Source organism: Cnephaeus nilssonii (genome assembly GCF_951640355.1).
Source record: "Cnephaeus nilssonii genome assembly, chromosome: 9".
Lineage (NCBI taxonomy): Eukaryota > Metazoa > Chordata > Mammalia > Chiroptera > Vespertilionidae > Cnephaeus > Cnephaeus nilssonii.
In genome coordinates, this window is record NC_137080.1 from 69,853,517 (window position 1) to 69,876,969 (window position 23,453).

Genomic DNA, 23,453 nt, shown 5'->3' on the forward strand with positions numbered 1-23,453 from the left:
GAGCAGAGATCCAACCAGAGAATAGTGAGGTAAGCAGAGATTAGCAACAGCATGAAACCACTCAGGTATCCTGGAAAGAACTCACCTAAAAGATGCTGCCTAAGATATCACCTGTGCATACAGAGAGGATTAAGGATGTCTTGGTTTCTCCCTTCCTCCATCTTCATTGTGACACTAGTGCCTCCACTGGTGGACACCAGCTAATATGGAAACCCAGGAAGTGCAGCCTGCAGTCAGTCAGGTCTCCTCCAACCCCAGGCAAAGCAGGGGACAGGGTAGGGAGAGCAATGGATCTGAGGCCAAAAAGATATAGGATAGACTCAAGCAAGAATTATACCAACACCACCTCTTGGTGATACAATCCTTAAATGTACTGCCTTGCATGATTAGCATTGTCTCTGGAACTGGATAAGACCCTGTTTCTTGGTATTGACTGCTGTTGAGGTTGGTGGGACAATGTATTACTTTCTATTGCTGCATAACAAATGACTGCAAATTTAGCAAGTTAAAACAACATTCATTTGTGAGACAGTAGTTCTGCAGGGCAGAAGTCAGGCTGACTGATCAGGCTACTCTGCTCATGCTGAGATCAATGTGTCAGCTGGGTTAAATTCTCCTCTGGAGGCTGGGGCGGGGGGGGGGGGGGTGCGGGGAAATCCACTTTCAAACTCATTTCTGTCATTGGCAGAATTCAGCTCAATGATTAACTTTGGTTGGTTGCAGGTCTGAATCCCTTGTCGCCTTGCTGGCTGCAGCTGAGGGCTGCCCACAACTCCCACAGGCCACCTGAATTTCTTGCTGTTTGGCTCCTTTTATCTTTAAACCAGCAAGACGGTTCAATTTTTTCCTTAAATGGGCAGGAGGGCTCAAATCCTTCTTATATTTTAAATCTCTGGCTTCCTCCTCTGTGAACAGTCAGCGAAAACTCTTTTAAGGAGTATATGCAATCTCCTTTTTTTTTTTTTTTTCTTCTTTTTAAGGTCAACTGTTCCACAGAACTTCACCTAACCTAATCACGGGATGAAAGCCATCATGTGTTATGCAGGGCCTCTACAATGATGGGTGGGAGGGAGGGAGTGAAGGTTTGGGTTGGGCAGGAAATCTTGAGGGCTATCTTAAACTTTATAATTCTGCCTACCATAGACATAATGGGAGTAAAGTTTCACCTTGTAATTTTCCACCCTTATCTAACCAAAGGTTATGGAAGAAGTATACTTACTAGATGTAAACTATTGCTTATTGGTCTAATGACTGGACAGTGACTTGTAAGTTGTGTCCTGAGAATTCTATGTAGTAAAATCTATGTAGTGACATTTTTATAGAATTAGAAATTATGTAAATAATGTAAGAGTTTGCAAAAAAAAAAAAACCCACATTATTTACAGAGAACTTTAGTTTAATGAACCTTTCCTAATGAAACATGATAATTCCAATTAGCATAAATTGAAAGTTTATGCTAGGAACCTAGGAAGAGTTTATTGCTTCTAAGAACTATGATTGATAGGGTAACTAAGCCTATACTTAGACACTGACTCACTTGGTTACTTTATCTTGGTTCCTTTGCCTAATGTTTCCTTTAGAATTCTACAAGGAACACCATGTCATGAATTTAGTACCAATCATCTGAACTGTTTCCTCTAATTGTCAAAATGGTATTTCATTTAAGAAGTGAAATAGTGAGCAAATTCACAACAGCATCAGGCTATAAGCAGGTGAATCCAGTGTTATACGATCTGGCAAAATAGGATACATAAGCAGACTGATGTCATCGGTACAGGACCTGTGAGTTGCATAAGACCCTGCCTGCATAGCAGACACTCCCTGCACTGACACACACACTTGGTGTAATATTCTGCTGTCACTGACTTGAATATTTAACCATTTTGCAACAAGGGGGTCCATATTTTTATTTGTACTGGAATCCACAAGTTATGCAAATAGTTTTATATACACAGCAAGTAAGTTAATAATAAATATTTTGATAGTGTGAAAAAATTCAGCTGTCAATTATTTAGTAAAACTTATGGAGTAAATTTGTCCTACCAGTTTTGAGGAAAGGAGCTTAAACCACAGAATTAGATTATGACACTGATGGTGATCATGGGGATTTTTTTTTTTTTTTAGCTATATTATATACTCATAATTTCAAGTAGAAAATTCAGTTAAAGTACAACATTACATTTTCAACTATTTCTGTCAATAGAATGAAAATACTAATCCACAGGGTTGTGAATTCATTTCAATAATAGACTCTGTTTTGCCCAGATTGTAACACATTGTTGGTGATCATTAAATTTAATTGATAGTGATATTTGTTAAACGGGCTGTTAAAATAGGAGAATCATTTAATTTTAGTATCTAAAATAATCAACCATAGGCTAGAACTGTTTATAGCAAATGTTGAAGATATAAAGGAAACAAAAATATAGCATATTGATTATGAGTATGGGTTGTGAAGCCTCATTGCCTACATATAAATTCTGGTTCTGTCATTTTCTAGCTTTATGACTACAGACTAGTGAAAAGGCTATGGGATAACACTGGTTTCATTTAAATCATACTTCTTACTTAATTGAAATAACTTAAGGGTAATTCTGTCTCTTGAGAGACTCATATTTTCAATTTCCTATTTTACATCCATATCTGGCTAGTTCGTAAGCTTCTCAAATTTAAAGAGTTTAAACAGAAATCTTGATCTACCTCCAATTCCTAACTGGTCTTCATCACTGTTCTTCAAATTAGTAGGTAGTAACACTGCTCACTTCATCGATAGCAACGAAAACCTAGGAATTATTTATTAAACTTATCTCCCCCCTACCCCTCACTACAAATAGATCTCAAAAGTAACTTTTACTCACTATATTCGCCATTCTCATTCCAGGACAATCTATTTTAAATTCTTGCCTAGACAGCTGCTAGCTTCCAACTGGTATCCCAGCTTCCATTCTTTCCTCCACGCCATACTGCCTTAAGAATCTATTATCTACATAGCATTAATGTAATATTTTCATAATAGAAATAAAACCATATCATTTTCCTACTCTAAATATTAAATATTCCAAGTGCTTCCCATCACTGTCAGACTTCATTCCAAATTCAACAACAAACAAACAAGCAAGCACTTCTACAAGATCTTGTCCCGGGCCATGTCTATTACCTCACTTCTATCCACTGATGACCTGCCCTTATTCTCTTTATCCATACTGCCCATCTTGCTGTTGATCAAACATACAAAACATGTTCCTGCATCAGGGCCTTTGTACTAATATTCTGTTTGCATTGAATGCTCCTTCCTCTTGTATTCAGATCAATTTAGATCCTTGATCAGAAAAGACTTCCCTCCCTACTTCCTCTCAAACAGCCCTCCCTGTTTTCACTTATTATTTATCTTGCAAAATCATGTCTTTAAACCACTTATTGCTAATTGTTATTACTTAATAAATTATGCATCCTTTAATAAAATACAAGCTATGTGATGGTAGAAACTTTGTCTATTTTGTTGACTAGTTTATTCCCAGCAGTTAACAATAGTCACTGACACTTAGAGGTTGATTAATAAATATTTGTTGAGTGAAGACAGAGAGGGTTACAAAATGCCCATGGAAAAGTAAATGATCATATTCTCATACAGTTCTGATTTGAAAGACTTTATTTGCATTATTTTCCTAAAATAAAGATTTGGAAAAAAAATATTTTTAAGAAAGTTATCAAGTTTGGTAGAAGTGACTATAATCATCTTGGCACATATTACATTTTAATAAATATCAGTAAGTCATTATGCTATTCATGGTAGGTGTTCAATATATATTTGACAGGTAAGTGAATGAGAGATGTATTGGTAAAATAAGTAAACTGATAAACCCAAGTTAAGAAAGCAATATACAAAACTAAGTGTTTTGTAAATAAAAGCAAAGCTAAATATTTTAAATGCCAATATCCTTCTGTGTTATCAAGCAGTTATTTAAAAAGAAATGTCCAACCATTTGTGAGGTGTTTTGATTTAATTTTCTTGTAGCAAATGATATCAGAAAGAACACCTGAGGCAAAGTGATAGTAGGGCAATACTAATTGCTATAACAATAACTTCTAAATTTTATTTATATTTATTTTATTAACCTCTAGATTAATATATTTATTTTTTATTCACATGAAGTGTGAGAGAGTGTTTCTGATTTCATTTATTCTTCATATATAGATTTAAGGCACTTCCTTCGGTGGCTTCCCTATCTTCACCGTGTGTTTTCAGGGGGTTACCACAGAGAGGAGGAGACTGGAGGTTCACACATAGCAGGTTCTTTTGGATCCATTAGAAAATGCCATATTTCATGACCATTCACATTTTATTGGTTAGAAGTATGTCACATGGCCACACAAGAGCAACTGAGACATGCAGTCCAAGGGGAAGAGGAAATAGGATTATTGAACATGTAGTAAGCTTTGCCATGCATTTGGGGACTTAACTAAAGGAAAATATAAAAGTTTGTCTAGAATAAATTGTATTTACATATATATGCATATATACACACACACAGGTGGGCAAAAGTAGGTTTACAGTTTTCAGCTGTGAATGACATTCTTTTAAATTAATAATGCATTATAATAATCATAACCTGAATACGGGCTATTTTAAACCTATTTTTGCCCATCCCATATGTATGTATATGTATATATAAGGGTCAATAAAAGTTGGGTTTTAATTATGAGTATGCAAAACAGTTTATTCTCATATTATTTATTTATTAATGACTGTATTATGTAAACCTACTTTTGCCCACCCCTGTATATATGCCAACACAATTATATATATGATTTGAGTTGCTAATATTTGGTAGTATAAAAATATATTTTTTATCAAGTTCAAAAGAGGGTAAATATATTCACCTTTGAAAATTAAACTCTAAGGACAGCTTATTGTGGATATGAGCCTAGGCATGCAACATAGGAAAGAGAAAATATGGCTTCATATTTTAATTATCACCTGGAAGAATGGGTGTATTAACATATCCAATGATATAGTAGTTGACACTATTAGAGAACATATTATAATCATAGAGATAAACGTTGGCACCTGGCGCATCCATTTGCAGCAAGGGTTCAGGATCTGAAAAAGGAGCCGCACACAAATGAAAACACTAGACAAGAAATATGAATTTAGAAGGCATGGGTACCAGGCGGAAAACTTCCCTCTAGTGGAGAAGCTCTCTGAAGCCCTGGACCTGTTAGCTTTTATTCAATTCTAGATATACATCTTTGCCCTTAGTTAAGCACGGCAAACCCGTAGCAGACAGACTGTCTCAAAGGTCAGTAAAAAGATCAGTAAAGATTTAGTTTGAGACTATTAGGTCAGGAAATTGCTTCGAGCCATCGTTATCTCAACACAGAACAATCGGTGCATAGCTTTTAGCCCTGCTAAAGCGCAAGGTTCATCAGCCTTCCGAGTTCCTTGATGCACTCTCTTGATAATGTTGACAATGGATGGCTTCTCCCAGGCACTGTCAATGCAAAGTTGTGTAAGGATAGGTAGTTTTAATCAATGTACATCAAGTATTCCATATCATTCTTATGGTAATATCTTAGCCCAGTGTCATTAAGCATTCAAATCACCTAGTTTTACATGTTCTAGTCTAATGCATGCTGGGGAAACCTGTGATTTCTGTGTAGCTATGCTAACACACAGAACTTGTTGATCACGAGGACTTTGTGGATTCATTAACCCTCTTGTAGGGATTTGTCAAGGTAGTTAATAACAGCTTCTGATTGTGATTCAGTAGGAAAATGCTGACCATGGCATAAAAATATTTATGAGCTGTATAACAGCTACATTTTCACTATAAGCTAGTATATTGACATTCTGGTCTCTATCCTAGTTTCATGTGTGTTTTCATTAATCTCTCATCTTTCCAGGGCTTGCTACTTACCCTGGAATGGAGAAAAGGATAAATCTCTTGGTCTTTAAAGTTTGGAATCAATACATATCATTTTTTTTTCTGTTTCTTCTATTACCTTCACTTATTACTACTTTCTACATGTTAAAATTTTAAACTATATAATATTAAGAATCCTATGAATGTCATAAATACTTTCAGGAGTGATTTGAAAGTAAATACAGAATATTTAACTGAAACAAAAAAGAAAAAGGATATATCTAAAGCAAAATTTTCATTTTGTGCAAATTAGATACAATCTTGGACAAATACTAGAACAGTGAAGCCAGATAACTATTGAATATACCTTTAGAGTTAGGAAACAGAAATGTATTTGTATTTAAAAATAATTTCAATTGTATATTTTTAAAGTTTAAAATACTTCAAATAATATACCTAATTTTAACTCTTCATTTAAAGCAATGGTTCTCAACCTTTCTAATGCCAGGACCCTTTCGTGCTGTTCCTCATGTTGTGGTGACCCCCAACCACAAAATTATTTTTGTTGCTACTTCATAACTGTAATTTTGCTACTGTTAATGAATCGTAATGTAAATATCTGTGTTTTCTGATGGTCTTAGGCAATCCTGCTAGTGGTTCTCAACCTGTGGGTCGCAACCCACAGGTTGAGAACCGCTGCTGTAGAGCCTAAGACCATCGGAAAACACAGATATTTACATTACGATTCATTAACAGTAGCAAAATTACAGTTATGAAGTAGCAACGAAAATAATTTTATGGTTGGGGGTCACCACAACATGAGGAACTGTATTAAAGGGTCGCGGCATTAGAAAGGTTGAGAACCACTGATTTAAAGGAAATCCCCTAATCCATTTGCACTTATTTATGCATGCATCACAATTCTCTTTCCTATGAGCTAAAATCAATTTATGTAGAAATTATTTCATAAGTGAAATGGCTGAAATAAGCTATTCATATCAAACTAAAACATATAAGGAACATTGCTTGTAAACCCATACACATTAACATGCTTCAAACATCACAAGAAAATGTTTTTTCTTGTTCATTTTTTAATATATTTTTTTTCTTTATTGATTAAGGTATTGCATATGCGTCCTTATTCCCCCATTACCCCCCACCCCCTACTCATGCCCTCACCCCCCTGGTGTCTGTGTCCATTGGTTAGGCTTATATGCATGCATGCATACAAGTCCTTTGGTTAATCTCTCCCCCTTACCCCCACCCTCTCCTACCTTCCCTTGATGGTCTGATCAATGCTTCTCTGTCTCTGGATCTGTTTTTGTTCATCCACTTTATGTTGTTCATTATATTCCATAAATGAATGAGATCATGTGATATTTATCTTTCTCTGACTGGTTTATTTCACTTATCATAATGCTTTCCAGTTCCATCCATGCTGTTGCAAACAGAAAGAATTCCTTCTTTTTTACCGCAGTGTAGTATTCCATTGTGTAGATGAACCGTAGATACTGATTTTTATATTTCAAATAAATGACATTTAGAACAGAAAAGTTTATAATTTTTAAAATATTTTTTATTAATTTCAGAGAGGAACGAAGGGGGAGAGAGAGCTAGAAACATCAATGATGAAAGAGAATCATTGATTGGACTACCTCCTGCTTCCACCCTCCTGGGGATTGAGCCTGCAACCCAGCATATGCCCTGCCCTGGAATCAAAACAACCTTTTGGTGTATGGAACCATGCTCCAATCAACTGAACTGTCCAGCCAGAGCTGAATAATTTATAATTTTTAATGGAGCCATTATATCTATATTGACTCCCATAGAGTACAAATTTTTCATTGGAAAAAATATCCTCAAGGCAAATGTAGTGTTTTTACTTACAGGAATTAAGAACAAATTTATACTTTCAATTGAGCACATCTAAAATTTGAAAGATTGGATTAATTTTGAAATATAGGTAAAATTTACTATAGAGATTTTATTTTCAAACAAAATAAGGCTATGCTTTGAGCTATTTAATATGACTATGACAATGTAAAGAACCACAAAACAAACTTTAACAGTTCTCACTTAGGAATAACATAATCTCTGACCTTAATTAATGTAATTATTGCTTGCAAACCTGTTCCATCGGGCTTCTTTGTGGTGATGAAATAAGGAGAATCATCTGTTTACTTCCTTCCTCTCCAAGAACAGATGACGTTCCTACTCAAATATATACAGTGCCTACTTCTGAGACTTTAGTCAGTAGCTTTCCATATCCAAGGGCTACAAGACTATGGACTATAATGAATACTTATTCAGTTGATCAAGGTAAGTAGATGAGAGTAAGATATAAAGACGTTTGTATCTGAAAAAGTTGTATATTGAAACTTATTTTCTGACCTATTTCAATTTTTCTGATAATGTGATAAATCAAGAGCACAAAATTGTCTTAGAATTCTTGTTGGTTATGTATCATGTTTGAAGGTTTTTTTGTTGTTGTTGATTAATAATAGCTAATGTTGAAGTTTGTTTTAAGAATTATAACCCTTAAGAGGATATTCATTATTTAAAGAAAATATTTTTGAAGGGTGATATTAAGGTCAGAAAGGTAGACTCTTCTATTTTTTGCCTATATAAATTTCTGATACTTTAAATAATTAAAATATAATGTGATCTAATATACAGAATATTTTACCAATTTAGAAAGTAAAATGATATTTTCTGACATCCCTAACCCAATAGGTCAAATAGTAATAGTCATTGATCCTATCAAGGACAAAGAATTGTAAATTTTAACATTTTGTAATTCAAAGGGGTCACTTAGTTTGTAATATGGCTATTCTGCCTGACACCATTTGTTCTGACTGTGGCCCTCTCATGGAGTGTGAATAACAGGAGTTCTTGCATTTATGTAGTTTGTGTAGTCACTAAACTTTCTCATACACTTTTATATGCTATATGATTTATAGAGCCATATTTGTCTACATATAATGGGTATGAGATGGCAGTGTAATTTGCAGAAGAGTCAGCCCAGGGCCAAAGCTTTTCATTTTCAATTCATTTTTTATTTTTTATTTTTAAGTTGGCTTTTTCTCCTCTGAAGGTTTAAAAGAGACAGACATTTTCAACCATGATGTTCTCGCAACCACTGGTTTGTCAGCATTAAATATTGGCATATTCCTTGAAAGCTATTTACTGGAAGAGCTGATTTCTACTAGACAACTTTCAACAAAACACACTCTTACTTCTTCCACAGACGTATCCTCTTCTCAGTTTCTGAATTTTGATGATCATGACACAACACAAATTGTCCAGAGTACAACATCTGTCTCACACATGCCTATCCAAACTTTAGCTGTCACACCAGGATTCTTTTTCTTCAATAGAAGAAAGAGGACCTCGTTTATCATCTCTTCCTTAATGACAGATTTTATTTTTCCTACGCAATCTGTATTACTTGACAATGATCGGGCTGTTGCCTTATCTGCTGCCACAATGAGTTCAGTAATTAGTGGCATTCCAGGGGCCTATACTGAGTTAAACAGGCACTCATTCCTCTCCCCTGGATTCCCGCTCACAACTGCTTCCGCAAGCATACCTCCAATTGTTTCTAGGGGGGCTCAAGAGGATGCTGAAGAATATTCAGCTGTTACCTTCATTTCAAGAAGAGAGTGCTGGAGATTGCTGAGCTCCTCAATGTCTCCCATTTCTCCTGCTAAGATAATTACATCTAAACAGGTAGCCATCTTAAACTCATCAACTCTGCCCAGATTCACTACACAAGCCTCCATTCCCAGTGAATATCAGATTATTACTGAAGCATCTAGCAACCAGAGACTCACAAACACCAAATCACAGACTGCTGATTCCTTAAGTGAATTAAGCCAGACATGTGCAACATGTTCTATGACTGAAATAAAATCCTCTCATAAATTCTCAGATCAAGTTTCGCATAGCGAACAGTCCCATTTTTATGAGACATTCGGGATGAACTCAGAGATATTAGCCAGCTGGTATGCACTAATGGGAACTCAAACTATCACTTCTGGGCATTTGTTTTCTTCTGCTACTGAAATAATGCCATCACCAGCATTCGCAGAACTGTCATCTTTATTTCCTTCTAAAAAGAGTACAAAAGGAATAATTTTATCCTTATCCTTGGAGGAATCCATTACCCTATCAAGTAATTTGGATGTTAATTTATGTTTGGATAAGACTTGTTTACCCATCGTCCCTTCAAGAACTGTCTCTTCTGATTTGAAGAATTCTGATTTGACTTCAAAACTGACTACTGATGATCTGTTAGTATCAAGAAACATTTTTAAAATATGGAAAATAGGACAATATGGTATAACTGTGGGTCCCACTGAGACACTGAATCAAGACAATTTATTGAGCATGCAAGAGAGTAAAGGATCTCAAAAACAGCTCAAAGTTCATAAGGATTTTAAACTAAATTTACGAAGTCATCCAGAAACTGTGTATTCAAATGACCTCAAATACAACCCTTCACCATCTGTAGACTTAATGTCTGATATTTCAGAAGCAACCTCTATTGTTGCATTGCACACCATTTCACCAACTCAATCACTTCCAATACAGACCTCTTTTCCCATGTCTGTATTTATGCCACATTGGACATATTATACAGATAATCTGCCTTTAACATCTGATTTAAAAAAAGAGTTCAGAACTTCTTCAGAATGGTCCACATGGGAACTTCAGCCTAGTGTGCATAATTGGGAATCTGCTGCCGCCGGCCAGTGGCTTCCCATCACTACATCTCTTACTTTGTCTTCATTGGAGTCCATTCCAGCACCTCCTCAGCTGATGATTTCTGGTGAGTTTCTCAGCTTCAATTCAATAAACTTTTAGAAATGAGTTTCTTTTCTACAGAAAAGAAAGAGCCTGTTGTAGTCACCAGGTGCCCTAAACAACTTCTTTGTAATCAGGGCAGCAGCCAGTCAATGCAGAAGGCACCTGCTGTTGTACCTGACACAGATGGTTATTCTTTATGCACTGCCACAAAGGCTACCGGATCAATAGGCGAGTTTGTGGGAGATGGCTCTACTGCTGGCAAGCAATCAGAAACTGAACTAGTTCAATTCATTACAATGGATCTTTCAAAGTTTAGGAATAACTTTTATTATTCTCATTTCTTGAAATAGCTTCTTTTTCAGATTGAACACAGTGTAACATATTTCCTAGCATTTTTTTCCAGTACTGGTATTTTCTTTTCTTTCTTCTTTCTTCCTTTTTTTTTTTTTTTTAATGGGAAAGATGAAGAAATTAAGGGAACTTGGTTGGGTTTTCCCCATCCTTCATGGTATGATTTATCATTTCTTACTGCAAAGCTGTGATGCCTTCATGAATATAACTCAGAATATTAATTAAGTTCATGTCTTTTACTTAATAAAATATTACATAAATATTACAAGATAATATTCCATGTGTGAATTTGAAATAATTAATGAAAAGCCACTTTTCTTAGATAAATATTCTTACTTTAAAGCACTTTAAACATCACTAGTCTTCTCTACCTTTGTAATTACTATTAAATTGGAAAGCATGCAAAACAAGTTTAATGAATTGTATTTATTTAACAGATTTTTTTCATTATTTAAAGAAGTTCAGTCTCAGAGAATTTTAAGTGTAATGGTAGCAGTGCAGTTATTTTTCATTCAATGAAAAATTGATTTTGTGTGTCTATGCTTTAGAGGAAACACATATAAGTGTTTAGGTGTGTAATTTATGTCTGGCATCTCAGTAATATGAAAGACCAAATTATATTCGGTATATTTAGTATATGATTTTATTTTTTCTTTATGTTCATCACTTTTATACAGTCATCATTTTATTTTTTATATTTATTGTTGACACTATTACAAATGTCCCCATTCCTGCCCCCTCCCCTCCTTTGCCCACCTCCACTCAGCCCTTGCCCCACCCTTCCCTCTGGCTGACACCACACATTGTTGTCTATGTCTTTGTGTTAGCTAATCCCTTCATCTTCCTTCATCCAGTCCTCCCCACACACCTCTCTTTAAAAAATTTCTAAAATTTTCATAATTAGTTAAATTACAAATTTAAATAAGTATTCTTGTACTTTTAAAAGATGAAAGCTTTTTGTATAACTAGTATGACACATCAGCAATGCCTTATACATCACTTGTGTCACATATAAGGTTCTTAGTAGATGCAGCTGAGTATACCTTCTACTCTAATACAATTAGCCCCTTAGAAATAATCAAGATACAAATTCTTTATTTCCAGAAAAATAAATTCTAGGCTTGCCCTTTATGAACAAAATTGTCACATTCCATTTTTCTCATCCCCTAACTCCAACTGCAAATACTCTTTGATGATTTTGACCTTCTCCAGTTCTCCCCATCTCCTCCCAGTTTCACTTGCTTCCCTAATTATTTGAGATATGATAACCATTTGCAAGGTACATGTTGACACTTTCCAATATGTTCACCCACTGTGTTGGCCAAGGCCAAATCAAGGAATAGATAGCACACTCTAATTGAACATTTGGGAAGAGTTTAATAAAGAAATTATTTACAAAGATACGGGTATAATTTAAGGAAAACAGTGAGAGATTGTGCAATTTTGAAGGGACTAGTCATTACTACACCAATGCCCAGAGGGACAAAGTAAAGAGCAGTTATCAAGCTCCAGAACCTAAGGAGAAAAGCTGCCAGATTACAGAAGCCATGGCTTTTAGGAAGAGGTCACAGGCCATCCAAGGCAAACCAACCAAGAAAAGATCAGGAGATATACACCCAACCTTACTTTCTTCTAGTCGCCTGGTCTCCTACTGGTGTTTCCCATTCACCAAACCCATTCAGTAGCTAGAACTGATATTTAAAAACACATCTGGTCTAATCTCTTCATGTAAAAGAAAGATGGGGTAGGCCACAGTAGAATGGTCTATAATGCTAACATCTTAATTAGGTTCCATGACACTGGCAAAATATAGAACAAGTGGATAACTGATAAAGGAAGAATTTCTTTGTAGGCTTCTTAAGTGGACCATTAGGAACTATTATTTCCTCCCTACATGCTACTTCCATACTAAAAAAATTATAAAAGGTAGAAAGCCCATAATTCTGGGCTCCCTTGCTCTAGTGGATTCCTCAGGCTGCACTAGTGGAAAGAGACAGATTGAGAAGAAAAAAAAAAAAAAATGACACTCCAAAGTGTCATTAGGGGCATCATGGAGTTACCTGTATCAATACGTTTCTTAAAGTTTTGCGTAATTTTAAATTGTAGAAGTTCTGGTTAATTGGATCAAAATTGTCTTTCTCAGACATCCTCTAAACCAAACCAGCCTTTGTGGTTTGGTTTAACTCATAAAATAAATGAAGTTTAAGAGAAAAAAAATATATTGTTTTCTTATAGTGATAAGACTCCCTTTTTTTCTACTAACTGTTTGGGAAGAATGTCACAGGCAGCCAGGGCTTGCTGCCCCAAATATTCTCAATTAGTAATGGATAAATAACAAAAACTGCACAAAATGAAAAACATAAGCTTTCATTTATCCCATTCATATTAATAAAATTCTAAATTAAAATATGATCCAATGTAATATTAATAAAATTCTAGTAAATAACAAAGGATTATTTTATCCAGGAATTAAAATATGAGTCATATTAAGACATTTAATGATAAAATTTACCTCATCATTATATAAAAAGACATTGACGATTTATAGCTTACTGAGAGTATTTTTTCTCTTATTTTTATCATAAGGATTTATATTATCTTCATATTTTCTAGTATTTATATTTTCCAAACACAAAAAAATATATAAAGAGCTCACAACAAAATTCAATGCCATTCTTAAAGTTGAAACAGAAGAGATAGTGGAACTGATAAAGTCATTAAACTAATAAAGTCAAAATGCCTTATGTACATATGTGCACTTATTTCTTACATACCGTTTTGGAAATTTAATGAGAAATTTCACTAATTAACAAAAAAACAAACTACTGCTTAAAATTATACAGAGCAGAGTTTGAAAGGTAGAGTTTATTAAATAGCCATAAAATTATATAAATGGAGTTATGATGTTCTTATTTGAGGTCTCAGATTTTTAAGCCCTTAATACTAAATAAACACTATATCTGAAAAGTATAAAGCAATTTCAAACAAGTTAAAATGGAATAATATTTAGAATTTAAGTCATTTTAAAGTGCAAGAGAATAATGGGGAATAGTGAATAGATATGGCAATAAGAGAGCTTGTATGTTTATGCAATATATTAAAATAAATTGTAATAAAATAGTATGTTATTATTACAGGAGATGAGTATAAAAGAAAATAGAATAAAAAGTCCAAATATACATGATAGATATAAAATACATAAAAAGAGGATTTGAATTACAGGGAAATGTTTTAGTATTTACTAAATTGTGTTGATGCGTTGTTATTTTGAGAATTAATACTCTCTACCATACACAAAATAAATTCTATGAGGACTAACTAGATAAACTTTCAAAAATAAGTATTAAATAATCATAAAATATATTAGTTAATTTTTTTTATTTCTAAATGGATATATTTAAGCCTGAAGCCCATGGTTCTTGGCCCCCAAGCAGGTACCACATGTCTAATTCTGTTAATGTGGGAAATGACTTTTCTATACACCAACATAGTTTTCCTCAGTTCTTTTTGCTACTGTCAGTCATTTGTAGATAGTAAGTTGATAAAAAGATATTTCAGTTGCCTCTCAAGTCTATTTTTACTTGCAGCACATAGTTCAATATGATAAGCTGTCACTTTTATGAACGTCCATCAACAATATTTTGAGATGCTATTTTATGTCAATAATTAAGATATTACTCAAACTGCTTAACAGTGTTATCATCTACGATTAGCATAACATATGTTCTTTCTTAATAACCATGTTTTAGTTAGCAACACATTTTATTGAGGATACCAGATCCTGGTCTCTAATTATGGTGTGTGTGATACTAAACAAAACAGATGCTTCCTGTCCTCTTAAAGCTTATTTTCTAGTGGAAAGAGACAGATTGCAAACACTAAGCTTAATAAACCTATAGTTCTATACTAGAGGCCCGATGCACGAAGATTCATGCAAGAATGGGCCTTCCTTCCCCTGGCTGCCGACACCGCCTTCGCTCCAGCCGGAGCTGCCTTTTTGCTCTGGCTCGGAGCTGCCTTTCCACCTTCCCATGCTGCCCAGAGGCTCCGCCCCCAGCAGCTCGGTGCCTGCATATGCAGATTAACTCGCCAGCTTTGTTAGGTTAATTTGCATACTCACTCCTGATTGGCTGGTGGGTGTTGTGAAGGTACGGTCAATTTGCATCTTACTCTTTTATTAGTATCGATAACCTGTTATATACTGTATTTTCCGGTGTATAAGACGACTTTTTAACCCAGGAAAATCTTCTATACACCCAGTCGTCTTATACGCCGGAAAATACAGTATAACAAAGTGTTCATAATATAGTTCTAATATATGTAGAGACTATACTCTATATGTAAGTATGTATATCTATAATAATAAAAGCATAATATGCTAATTAGACCGGCCGCCCTTCCAGACGACCTTCTGAATGAAGCCAGGGCTGCGAGGGAAGCCTGGGTACCTGCCAGTGGCCAGAGGGAAGCCCAGGTCCCAGATGCCAGAGAGAAGCCAGTGCCAGCAGCCAAGGGAAGGAAGGCCTACTCTTGCACAAATTTCATGCATCGGGCCTCTTGTTAATATATAATATTTTTATTTTCTATTCTACAGTATATCCTCTATATTATATATGTATAAAAATATGCATATATAATATAACTACATATATTATATATGATGTGATAACCTATATGGATAAAAGAAAAAATAGAGTAGAATAGGAGGGGGCTGGATGTCACAAGGTCTGGGTTGAGGGGTGAGAAACAATAGTATGATCATGTTTGATCTCTTTGATTAAGCCATCTTGAAGGAGATGAGAGCTGTGTAAATATATGGAAAAGACTGTCCCATAAAGTGTAAATGGTCAATGCTGTATTAAAGATGGTGTGCATTTGACATTTTCTGAGGACATCAGGAAACCATGGTTGTGGAGCAGGTAAACAAGAGAGACTTTTAGAGCATAAAGTCAAGTTGATAATAGGGTGGAGCAAACAAAATCACATTCTAAAAACCTTAGGCCATTTTAAGGGCTTGTCTTGTATTCTGAGTGAAACATAATTATTCCAGGGGTTTGGGCTGAGAAATGACATAATCTGGGTGGTCACTCTGGCTGCATTATTGAGAATTGATTAGTGGGTGGGACTGGGGAAGACAGATAGGCAGTGAGACCAGTTAGGACTCAGATGCCTCAGTCTAGGTGAGAAATGACCGTGGCTCAATCCAGGTATCAGCAGTAAAGTCTTGGGAAATGATCAGATTCTAGATATAGTGTGAAGGTCAAGCCAACAGGATTTGCTGATACATTAGATTATTTTTATTTATTTTTGGTAACTTGTTTTATTAAGCAGAGAAAAGTATCTTAAGCCACTCTATGAAGACAAATAAGAGAAAATTATGCAAACCAATTTTTTCCAGACATGTTATAAGTACGTTTTTCTGGCATTTTATCAGCTATAAAACTGTGTCTAATAATAGATGTTATAATGCAAAAGTCTGATAAGTTTATAATTACAATCCTGATTATATCCCTGGGGCACAGAAAGACCATCTAACTTCTGTATCTGCCATGAATTAACTAGTCATGTTCAACATGAAATATATGTTAATCTATACTTATTCTTGGAAATTTATTGGTGAATTTGTGTTAAATGGAGGAACTCTCTACTAATCACAATATTTAATAATCCAAGCTATCTGTGCCCTGATGGTGTGACAGTATAATTAGTATACTCCATGTATGTGTTTGTCCATGTGCTGTGTGTTTGATAAAACAGGAAGTCAAATGGAGTGGAGAGACCTGATGATGTAATATGGCTATTGAGAGTGAAGATGCTAGGGTTAGAAAATATTTAAAAAGAAGACAGATGCTGATGAGCTTTGATAAGATTGATGTTGAAATTTTGTAACTGTGATACAGAGGCTGAAATTATGAATATATTTTGATGAAATGTATTAGTTTCCTAGGGCTGCCATAACAAAGTAGCACAAACTGGGTGGCTTAAAATAACAACAATTTATTGTCTCATATTTCTAAAGCCTAAAAGTCTGAAAACAAGTTGTTTGTAGGACCCTACTGTTTCAATGAAGCCTATAGAGGGGAATTCTTCCTTGCTTTTTCTTAGTTCCTTGTGCTGGCTGTCAATCTTGGGTGTTCCTTGGCTTGCAGCTACATCACTCCAATTCTGCCTTCTGTTGTCATATGATATTCTTCCTGTGTGTCTCACCATCTTCCTGTAAAGACACACTAAAGGCACAAAGTTTGTGCAGAATCCTTATTCATTTCCCAGGCTATTTGTCCAAATTTTAAAAACTCTGAGTTCTACAACTTCATTGTTTGATAAATGGCAGAAGCTTGAAAGGTGAACAAATCATAGCATTCCCATTACTAGTTTTTTTGGTTTTAGAAAAGTTATCTGATTAGCCACTGTGAATCATCTGAAAAATGGGGCTATCACTAATTTTGTGGAGTCACTTTTTAGGATTATATGAATATACTAGAGGCCTGATGCACAAAATTCGTGCAAGAGTAGGCCTTCACAGCCCCAGCTGCCTCGGCCCTCACAGCCGCGGCTTCGTCCATATGGTTGTCAGGAAGGTCGTCCAGATAGTCATTCTGCTGTTCAGCTGTTCGGTCTATTTGCATATTACACTTTTATTATTATAGATAATTGCAGTCCCGTGCCACCGAAATGTTAGCCTCTCCTTAGACTTTTAGTTTTTTTAATCTAACTCTACAGACTCTCTCTAAGTTTCCTGGCTACTGCCCCAACCACAATTAATATCTATCTGGTTCTTAAGCTATGAGTACTTGAAATATAAGCTTGATGCTTGCCCTAGATTTTTTTGATATGTACTCTACCTTTGATTTGTCCACTTGTTGACTAATGCACCCTATTCTGATACTTGATTTCTGAATAAAGCCACAGTCTTGAATATCACATGGTTTTAAATCCTTGGTTATATTTTGGCAGAGTTTTCTAACCCTTTACTAGGTTCCTTTAATTCATATTAATACTTCTATATTTTTATCATTAGTTCCAGAAGATTCAAGAGCTGATGCTCTAAGGCAGTCTTTGCCACCTTCCCTGAGCTCCCTAAATTCCTTTGAGGCTGTATCTTCCTTCCTGAGAGCCTCACTCCTCAGCCTACATTCACAACTTGATGGTAGACAATGTCTAACACCTGAACTCTCAGCTTTGAATTACAGGATCCTTCAGTGTAAAAAAACATATTAATTCCTATATTCCTATTATATTTATCTGCTCTTTATCTTCTCTCTCCTCTGAAACATCCATATTTTACTTTTTGAAGAGTGATTAATGCTGGAAAATAAGACATTATGATCCAGTATGTAATTGAACATGGGTAAAAGTCTAGATATAACTTGGGAACTTTAGACCATAAACACAACTCTTGATTTAAGATTATAACCATGTACTATTTTTTTTTCTATTTGATTTTCAATCTATGCTCTTATTCTGGGTGAAATTTTGTAAGCAGTTTACCATATTACTTAAACTATGGATACATGTTTATTTCCTCTAGTGGCTTATCTATCTCTTTTTTCAATACCAGTGCCTCTGTCACTCTTTACAGCACTCTAACAAGCTTTGTGTAATGGGGAAAAATAAAATAAAGTTGCCTTTTATCATTTTGACAGCTGAAAGCAATAAAGAGTAACATTTTGTTTTTTAGATAATATTTATACCTGAAGGTATAGTTTATGCTTGAAAAAGTCTTCTTTTAAACCAATAGGACCTATAAAAATTACATATTTTTTCACCAACTGACAAGTAGTATTCTTATATTTATTAACCCCACAGGAATTACCTCCAATTTTATGCTTATTTTACTTTAAAAGCATAAGATATGAACAATGTCAATTTTGATTCCACAGAAATAAATTAGAAACTGAAATTGTTATGTAAAGGACCTGTGCTCTTTTATCAATGCCCTATAGACATTAGCATATTGTTCTCTACAGGGTCCTTACTGCTACAGTATAAGGGTTTTGGAATTTGGGCTCCATGGTCCAACTATCTGGTTCCAATTCTAGTTAGTAATTGTGTGATCTTAGGCATACTTTATATTTCTCACTATAAAATGGGAAATATCTCCTGGCCAGTTTGGCTCATTGTTTGAGTGTCTACCTATGAACCAGGAGGTCACGGTTCAATTCCTAGTCAGGGTACTTGCCAGGGTTTTGGCTTCAATCCCCAGTAGGGGGTGTTCAGGACGCAGCCGATCAATGATTCCCTCTCATTATTGATGTTTCTATTTCTTCCTCTCCCTTCCTCTCTGAAACAAATAAGAATGTATTTTTTTAAAATGGGAATAATAATCATAATCACTGCAAACAGCTCTTGTGAAGATTAAACCAGACAATGCATGTACTGTGCTTAATTGAATATCCAGAGGTAGTAGGTCTAGATAAATTATACCTATCATTATTCTTTTTTTAGAATATTTTATTTCAGAAAAGAAGGGAAAGGGAGAGAAAGATAGAAACATCAGTGATGAGAGTCATTGAATGGCTGCCTCCTGCACTCCCCCCCACTGGGTCAAGCGCGAAATCCAGATATGTACCCTTACCTGGAATGGAACTGTGCCTGTGTTATATGGTCATGACAAAGGGGACTGGTTGTCTAACACAAACACACAAGTGGACAAGCAGACAAACTGAAGTCATCTGATATGGAGATTGAAATGTGTGTTTTTTAAGTACTATATTTCAAAACAGAGACTGGGATAGACATTGTTGATGGTAAGAAAGTAATAGTTTCAAGTAAGTATTCAAACCAAAGATAAACTCCTATCAATAATAAGTGTTATTAGCATCAATAAGAACTTTTCAAAAGAAAAGAATGTAGGAAAAATAAGTTTCTAGCATAAATTTGAAAAAGCATTTTTCTAGCATTTATTAGAAAAGTACCAGCCATTAAATAAGGAAGCAGGTACTACTTTTGGAGTGCCAATTATTTAATTGACTAATCTTATCCCTTCTCTCTATGAAAAAGAGAAGCAAAATAAGAAATTATTTCAAAAGTATCCTCATGATTAATTCATTACCAAAATATTTGTTTCATTTTTAAACATATGTACTAGTAAGCCCAGCACTATAAATGATAAGGATTTTTCTTAAATTATAATCTCTATGCAAAACTTAATTTTATATATATTTTATTAATTTGACTTTAATTGTCTTTATTTTTTGTAATAGAAATCGAAGTTAATCCATTGTCTGTTTAGTTCATGTCAAAAAGTTAATTTATTGAGAGATTACATATTAAGTGACTAAATCACAAGTAAGAAATTAAACTCATTTTAGTATTATTTTATTCATTTTACTATATAAACAATATCAGAACCTACCTCAACTTTTAAATTATAAGTATTTATGTGCCCAGATTTTTGAGAGGTATTTTAAAGATTTAAAAATAAAATACATAAGATTACACTTTAATATGCTGTAAGTTTTTAGAGAATAGTTGTTTTTAAGTTATATATGACTAGGGATATGGCCAAGTGAAAGCTTCTCAATGTACTATATATGTTTAATTTTGATAAAAATAATTCACTTTTAATGCTTTTGCTAATAAAAACACATGTATTTTCTCAAAATTGAAAAATTATTCATGTTCTTTATATGAATCTTTCTCATAAAGAGAGGACCATTTAAATCATTTATCTTTTAATACATTTCTGTATGAAGCTTTCCACTTGTTTCTATCAATTTAAAAAAAATGCTTACCCGTTAACACATCAAATGAGCTAATCCATGATTTAATAATGTTTCTCATTAATTTCTTGGAAGAATTTAAACTTAGCACTTATAGACTTTCTAGAAAAGCAGATCTAGATTTAATGGTGAGCAGTTTCCTAACTTTAAAATTAACTCTCATCCTACATGATAAATTTCATTCAAAGCAAATTTTCTCAAAGATACTTCGATGTTGATTTTTAAAAATTTACATTTGAAATTGATTTAAGCTCCTTAGCATTTTTTAAATATCTGCTGTCCTTGGTATGAAACAAGTGGAGGTAAGGAAACTGAAGAAGCATGAGAGTCTTAGGGGGAAAAATAATAGGCTTCCATAAGATAGATAAGTATTCTGGTCTCTCCACTCTACCTTTAGAAATGGTAAATTAAACCAAATTTTTAGTACTTCTGCCATCTATTGTATTTGACAACTATTAAAATATTTTTATACTTTTAAATAGGAACTTTTATGCTTTTCAAATACTCTTATTCTACATAATTGGGTTCAGAAAAGTGTAGGAATGTAATTCTAAAAATAATGGGAAAAGAGAAAAAAGAATTATATTCATCCTGCTAATCTGTATAAATATCATACTTTCTTTAGACTTGGTCATGATTAATTTAAGGCAACTACATGGAAATTGACATACTAGTACACTATGAATTCATTTATAATGAAAACCTGTTTTAGGTGCCTGTTTTCTCAGCTGGGTACAGCTTTTGACTCCTAGAGATCATTCGAAGGGTCATTTCCCATAAACCCCTGCATCTCAGCAAGGGAGAACATCCCTGCTTTTCTATACTCTCTCATCCTTTGAATCTCTTTCACTTCCTCTTTTGCTGAAGGAGGATAGAGGGTGGGGATCTCGCTTTTAAAAGGCTCGTTTGATTATATTAGGTCCACCCACATAATCTCCTTTTATCGTAATAATGTAATGACCAGAATGATGTCATACTCACAGAGAATTCACTCACACGCAAAGGGAGAAGATTAATCAAGGATGAAGGTCATTGAAATGGTCTGTTTAGTATTATGCCTACAACACAGGAGAATCTAGAGAACTGTTATGTCACAGCACAGAGGGACAGACAGAAACCAGAAGACCGCAACAGGTAGATTCCCAGTCGATAAAGCATGGACAGTATCCCACTTAACTTGCTCTCATCTGGGTAAATGAATGCTGGCAAAAGTGGGTTCTCAGTGTTCAGACTGAGCTAAGCACACAAGTATATATATATATTTTTAAAGAGTAATAAGGAAAAAATGAATAAAATAAAATTGAGAGACCAGTGGCAGTGACTTTGACTCAGTAGCAATTTCCAGAATAGGGCAAATTGAGCCTGATTATTATAAGGCCAGGCTTATATTGAGCGCAGGGGCAAATTATTCGTTGTAAAGTTAATTCGTTTTATTGTTTCTAAAAACACATGTTTGAGGTAAACTTTGTGCTGGAAGAAATAGGATTTGGGTTTGGGAACTTGAATTCTAATCCTGGATCTTCTTAAATTAGTTTCAGAATATGCCCAAGTCATTTCTCATGTGCAAGTCATTAACCTCAGTTTCTTCTCCTGACAAAGCGAAGAACTGATTTTCTCTGATTATAAGTTTCTATGATTTTTTCCCTGTTACAGGATAGTTACATTACAATTGGAGATTTCAACTGACTTAATTTTGGAGAGGTGACAAATGAAAATCAAATGTTCTTTTTTCCAATGCATCTGCTTGTATGGTTAGCCATTCATTGTTTGTGTGTGTGATTAAATGAAATGTAACATTAAAATGATTTCATTCATATATATGTATATGTGTACATATATATATGTATATATATATATATATATATATATATATATATATATATATATATACACACACACACACACACACACACACATATATATATTATGAGTATGAAACTGGTAGTATATATTCTTCAGTTCATTTATTTAATTGATAAGCACCTATATGCAAGAGAAGTATTACTAATTGTTTACTATTCATTTCTCTCAGGCACACAGCCAGCAATAGAAATACTCATACTTCTTTCTCCTGTTTCCTTAGAAATGGTTTCTATAGCAACTGAGTATATTGAGCTAGAGACCCAAGGAATGCCACATGACTGTGTGCATTTATACTGAAAATAGTCTGTACATGATCTTTTATTTTCAGTTTAAAATAATTGATATCAAGTCAGCTGGAACTCTTTTGTAATATGTAGTTTGTAATATATTTGAACAATGAAGCAAATTTTTTATTTATTTCTTTAACCTCAAGTATATAACTCAAAGCTAGTCACATCATTTTTAATCCATAAGTGTTCTTACACTTTGTCTTTGATACCAATTTCAAGCATAGTGCTAAATTATTTCCTAAAGTTTATTGCTTTCAGTACAAATATTAAATGTGGTTAAAAATATATGATCCAAATATGAAGTCTATCTTATTCATGTACATAATGCATTTTAGACAAATAATCTTCTAAATAATTAGAAATACTATGGTATAAATTAATAAACATTGTGTGACTATTTAAATGATTTCTCTGGCACTAGGGTGATGCATGGCACTTTTAAATCACTTTTTCCTATAATAAAATTAGCACAACTAAGTGAGTTTTTACAGAAATGGGATGTAATTTAAAATAGTATATAAATAACAATTTATGAAAGAAGGGAACTTCATATA

The 23,453-nt window shown here is 34.2% G+C and overlaps 1 protein-coding gene across 1 annotated transcript in view; it reads left to right on the plus strand.

The window, feature by feature from the left end:
• The window catches only part of EYS (eyes shut homolog), a gene marked incomplete at its 5' end in the record, with an annotated part of 1,363,978 nt that overhangs the window by 662,507 nt on the left and 678,018 nt on the right, over window positions 1–23,453 (plus strand). The window contains 2 exon segments of the mRNA XM_079781621.1: window positions 7,991–8,183; window positions 8,959–10,695. Coding sequence (XP_079637747.1) covers window positions 7,991–8,183; window positions 8,959–10,695 — 1,930 coding nt within the window.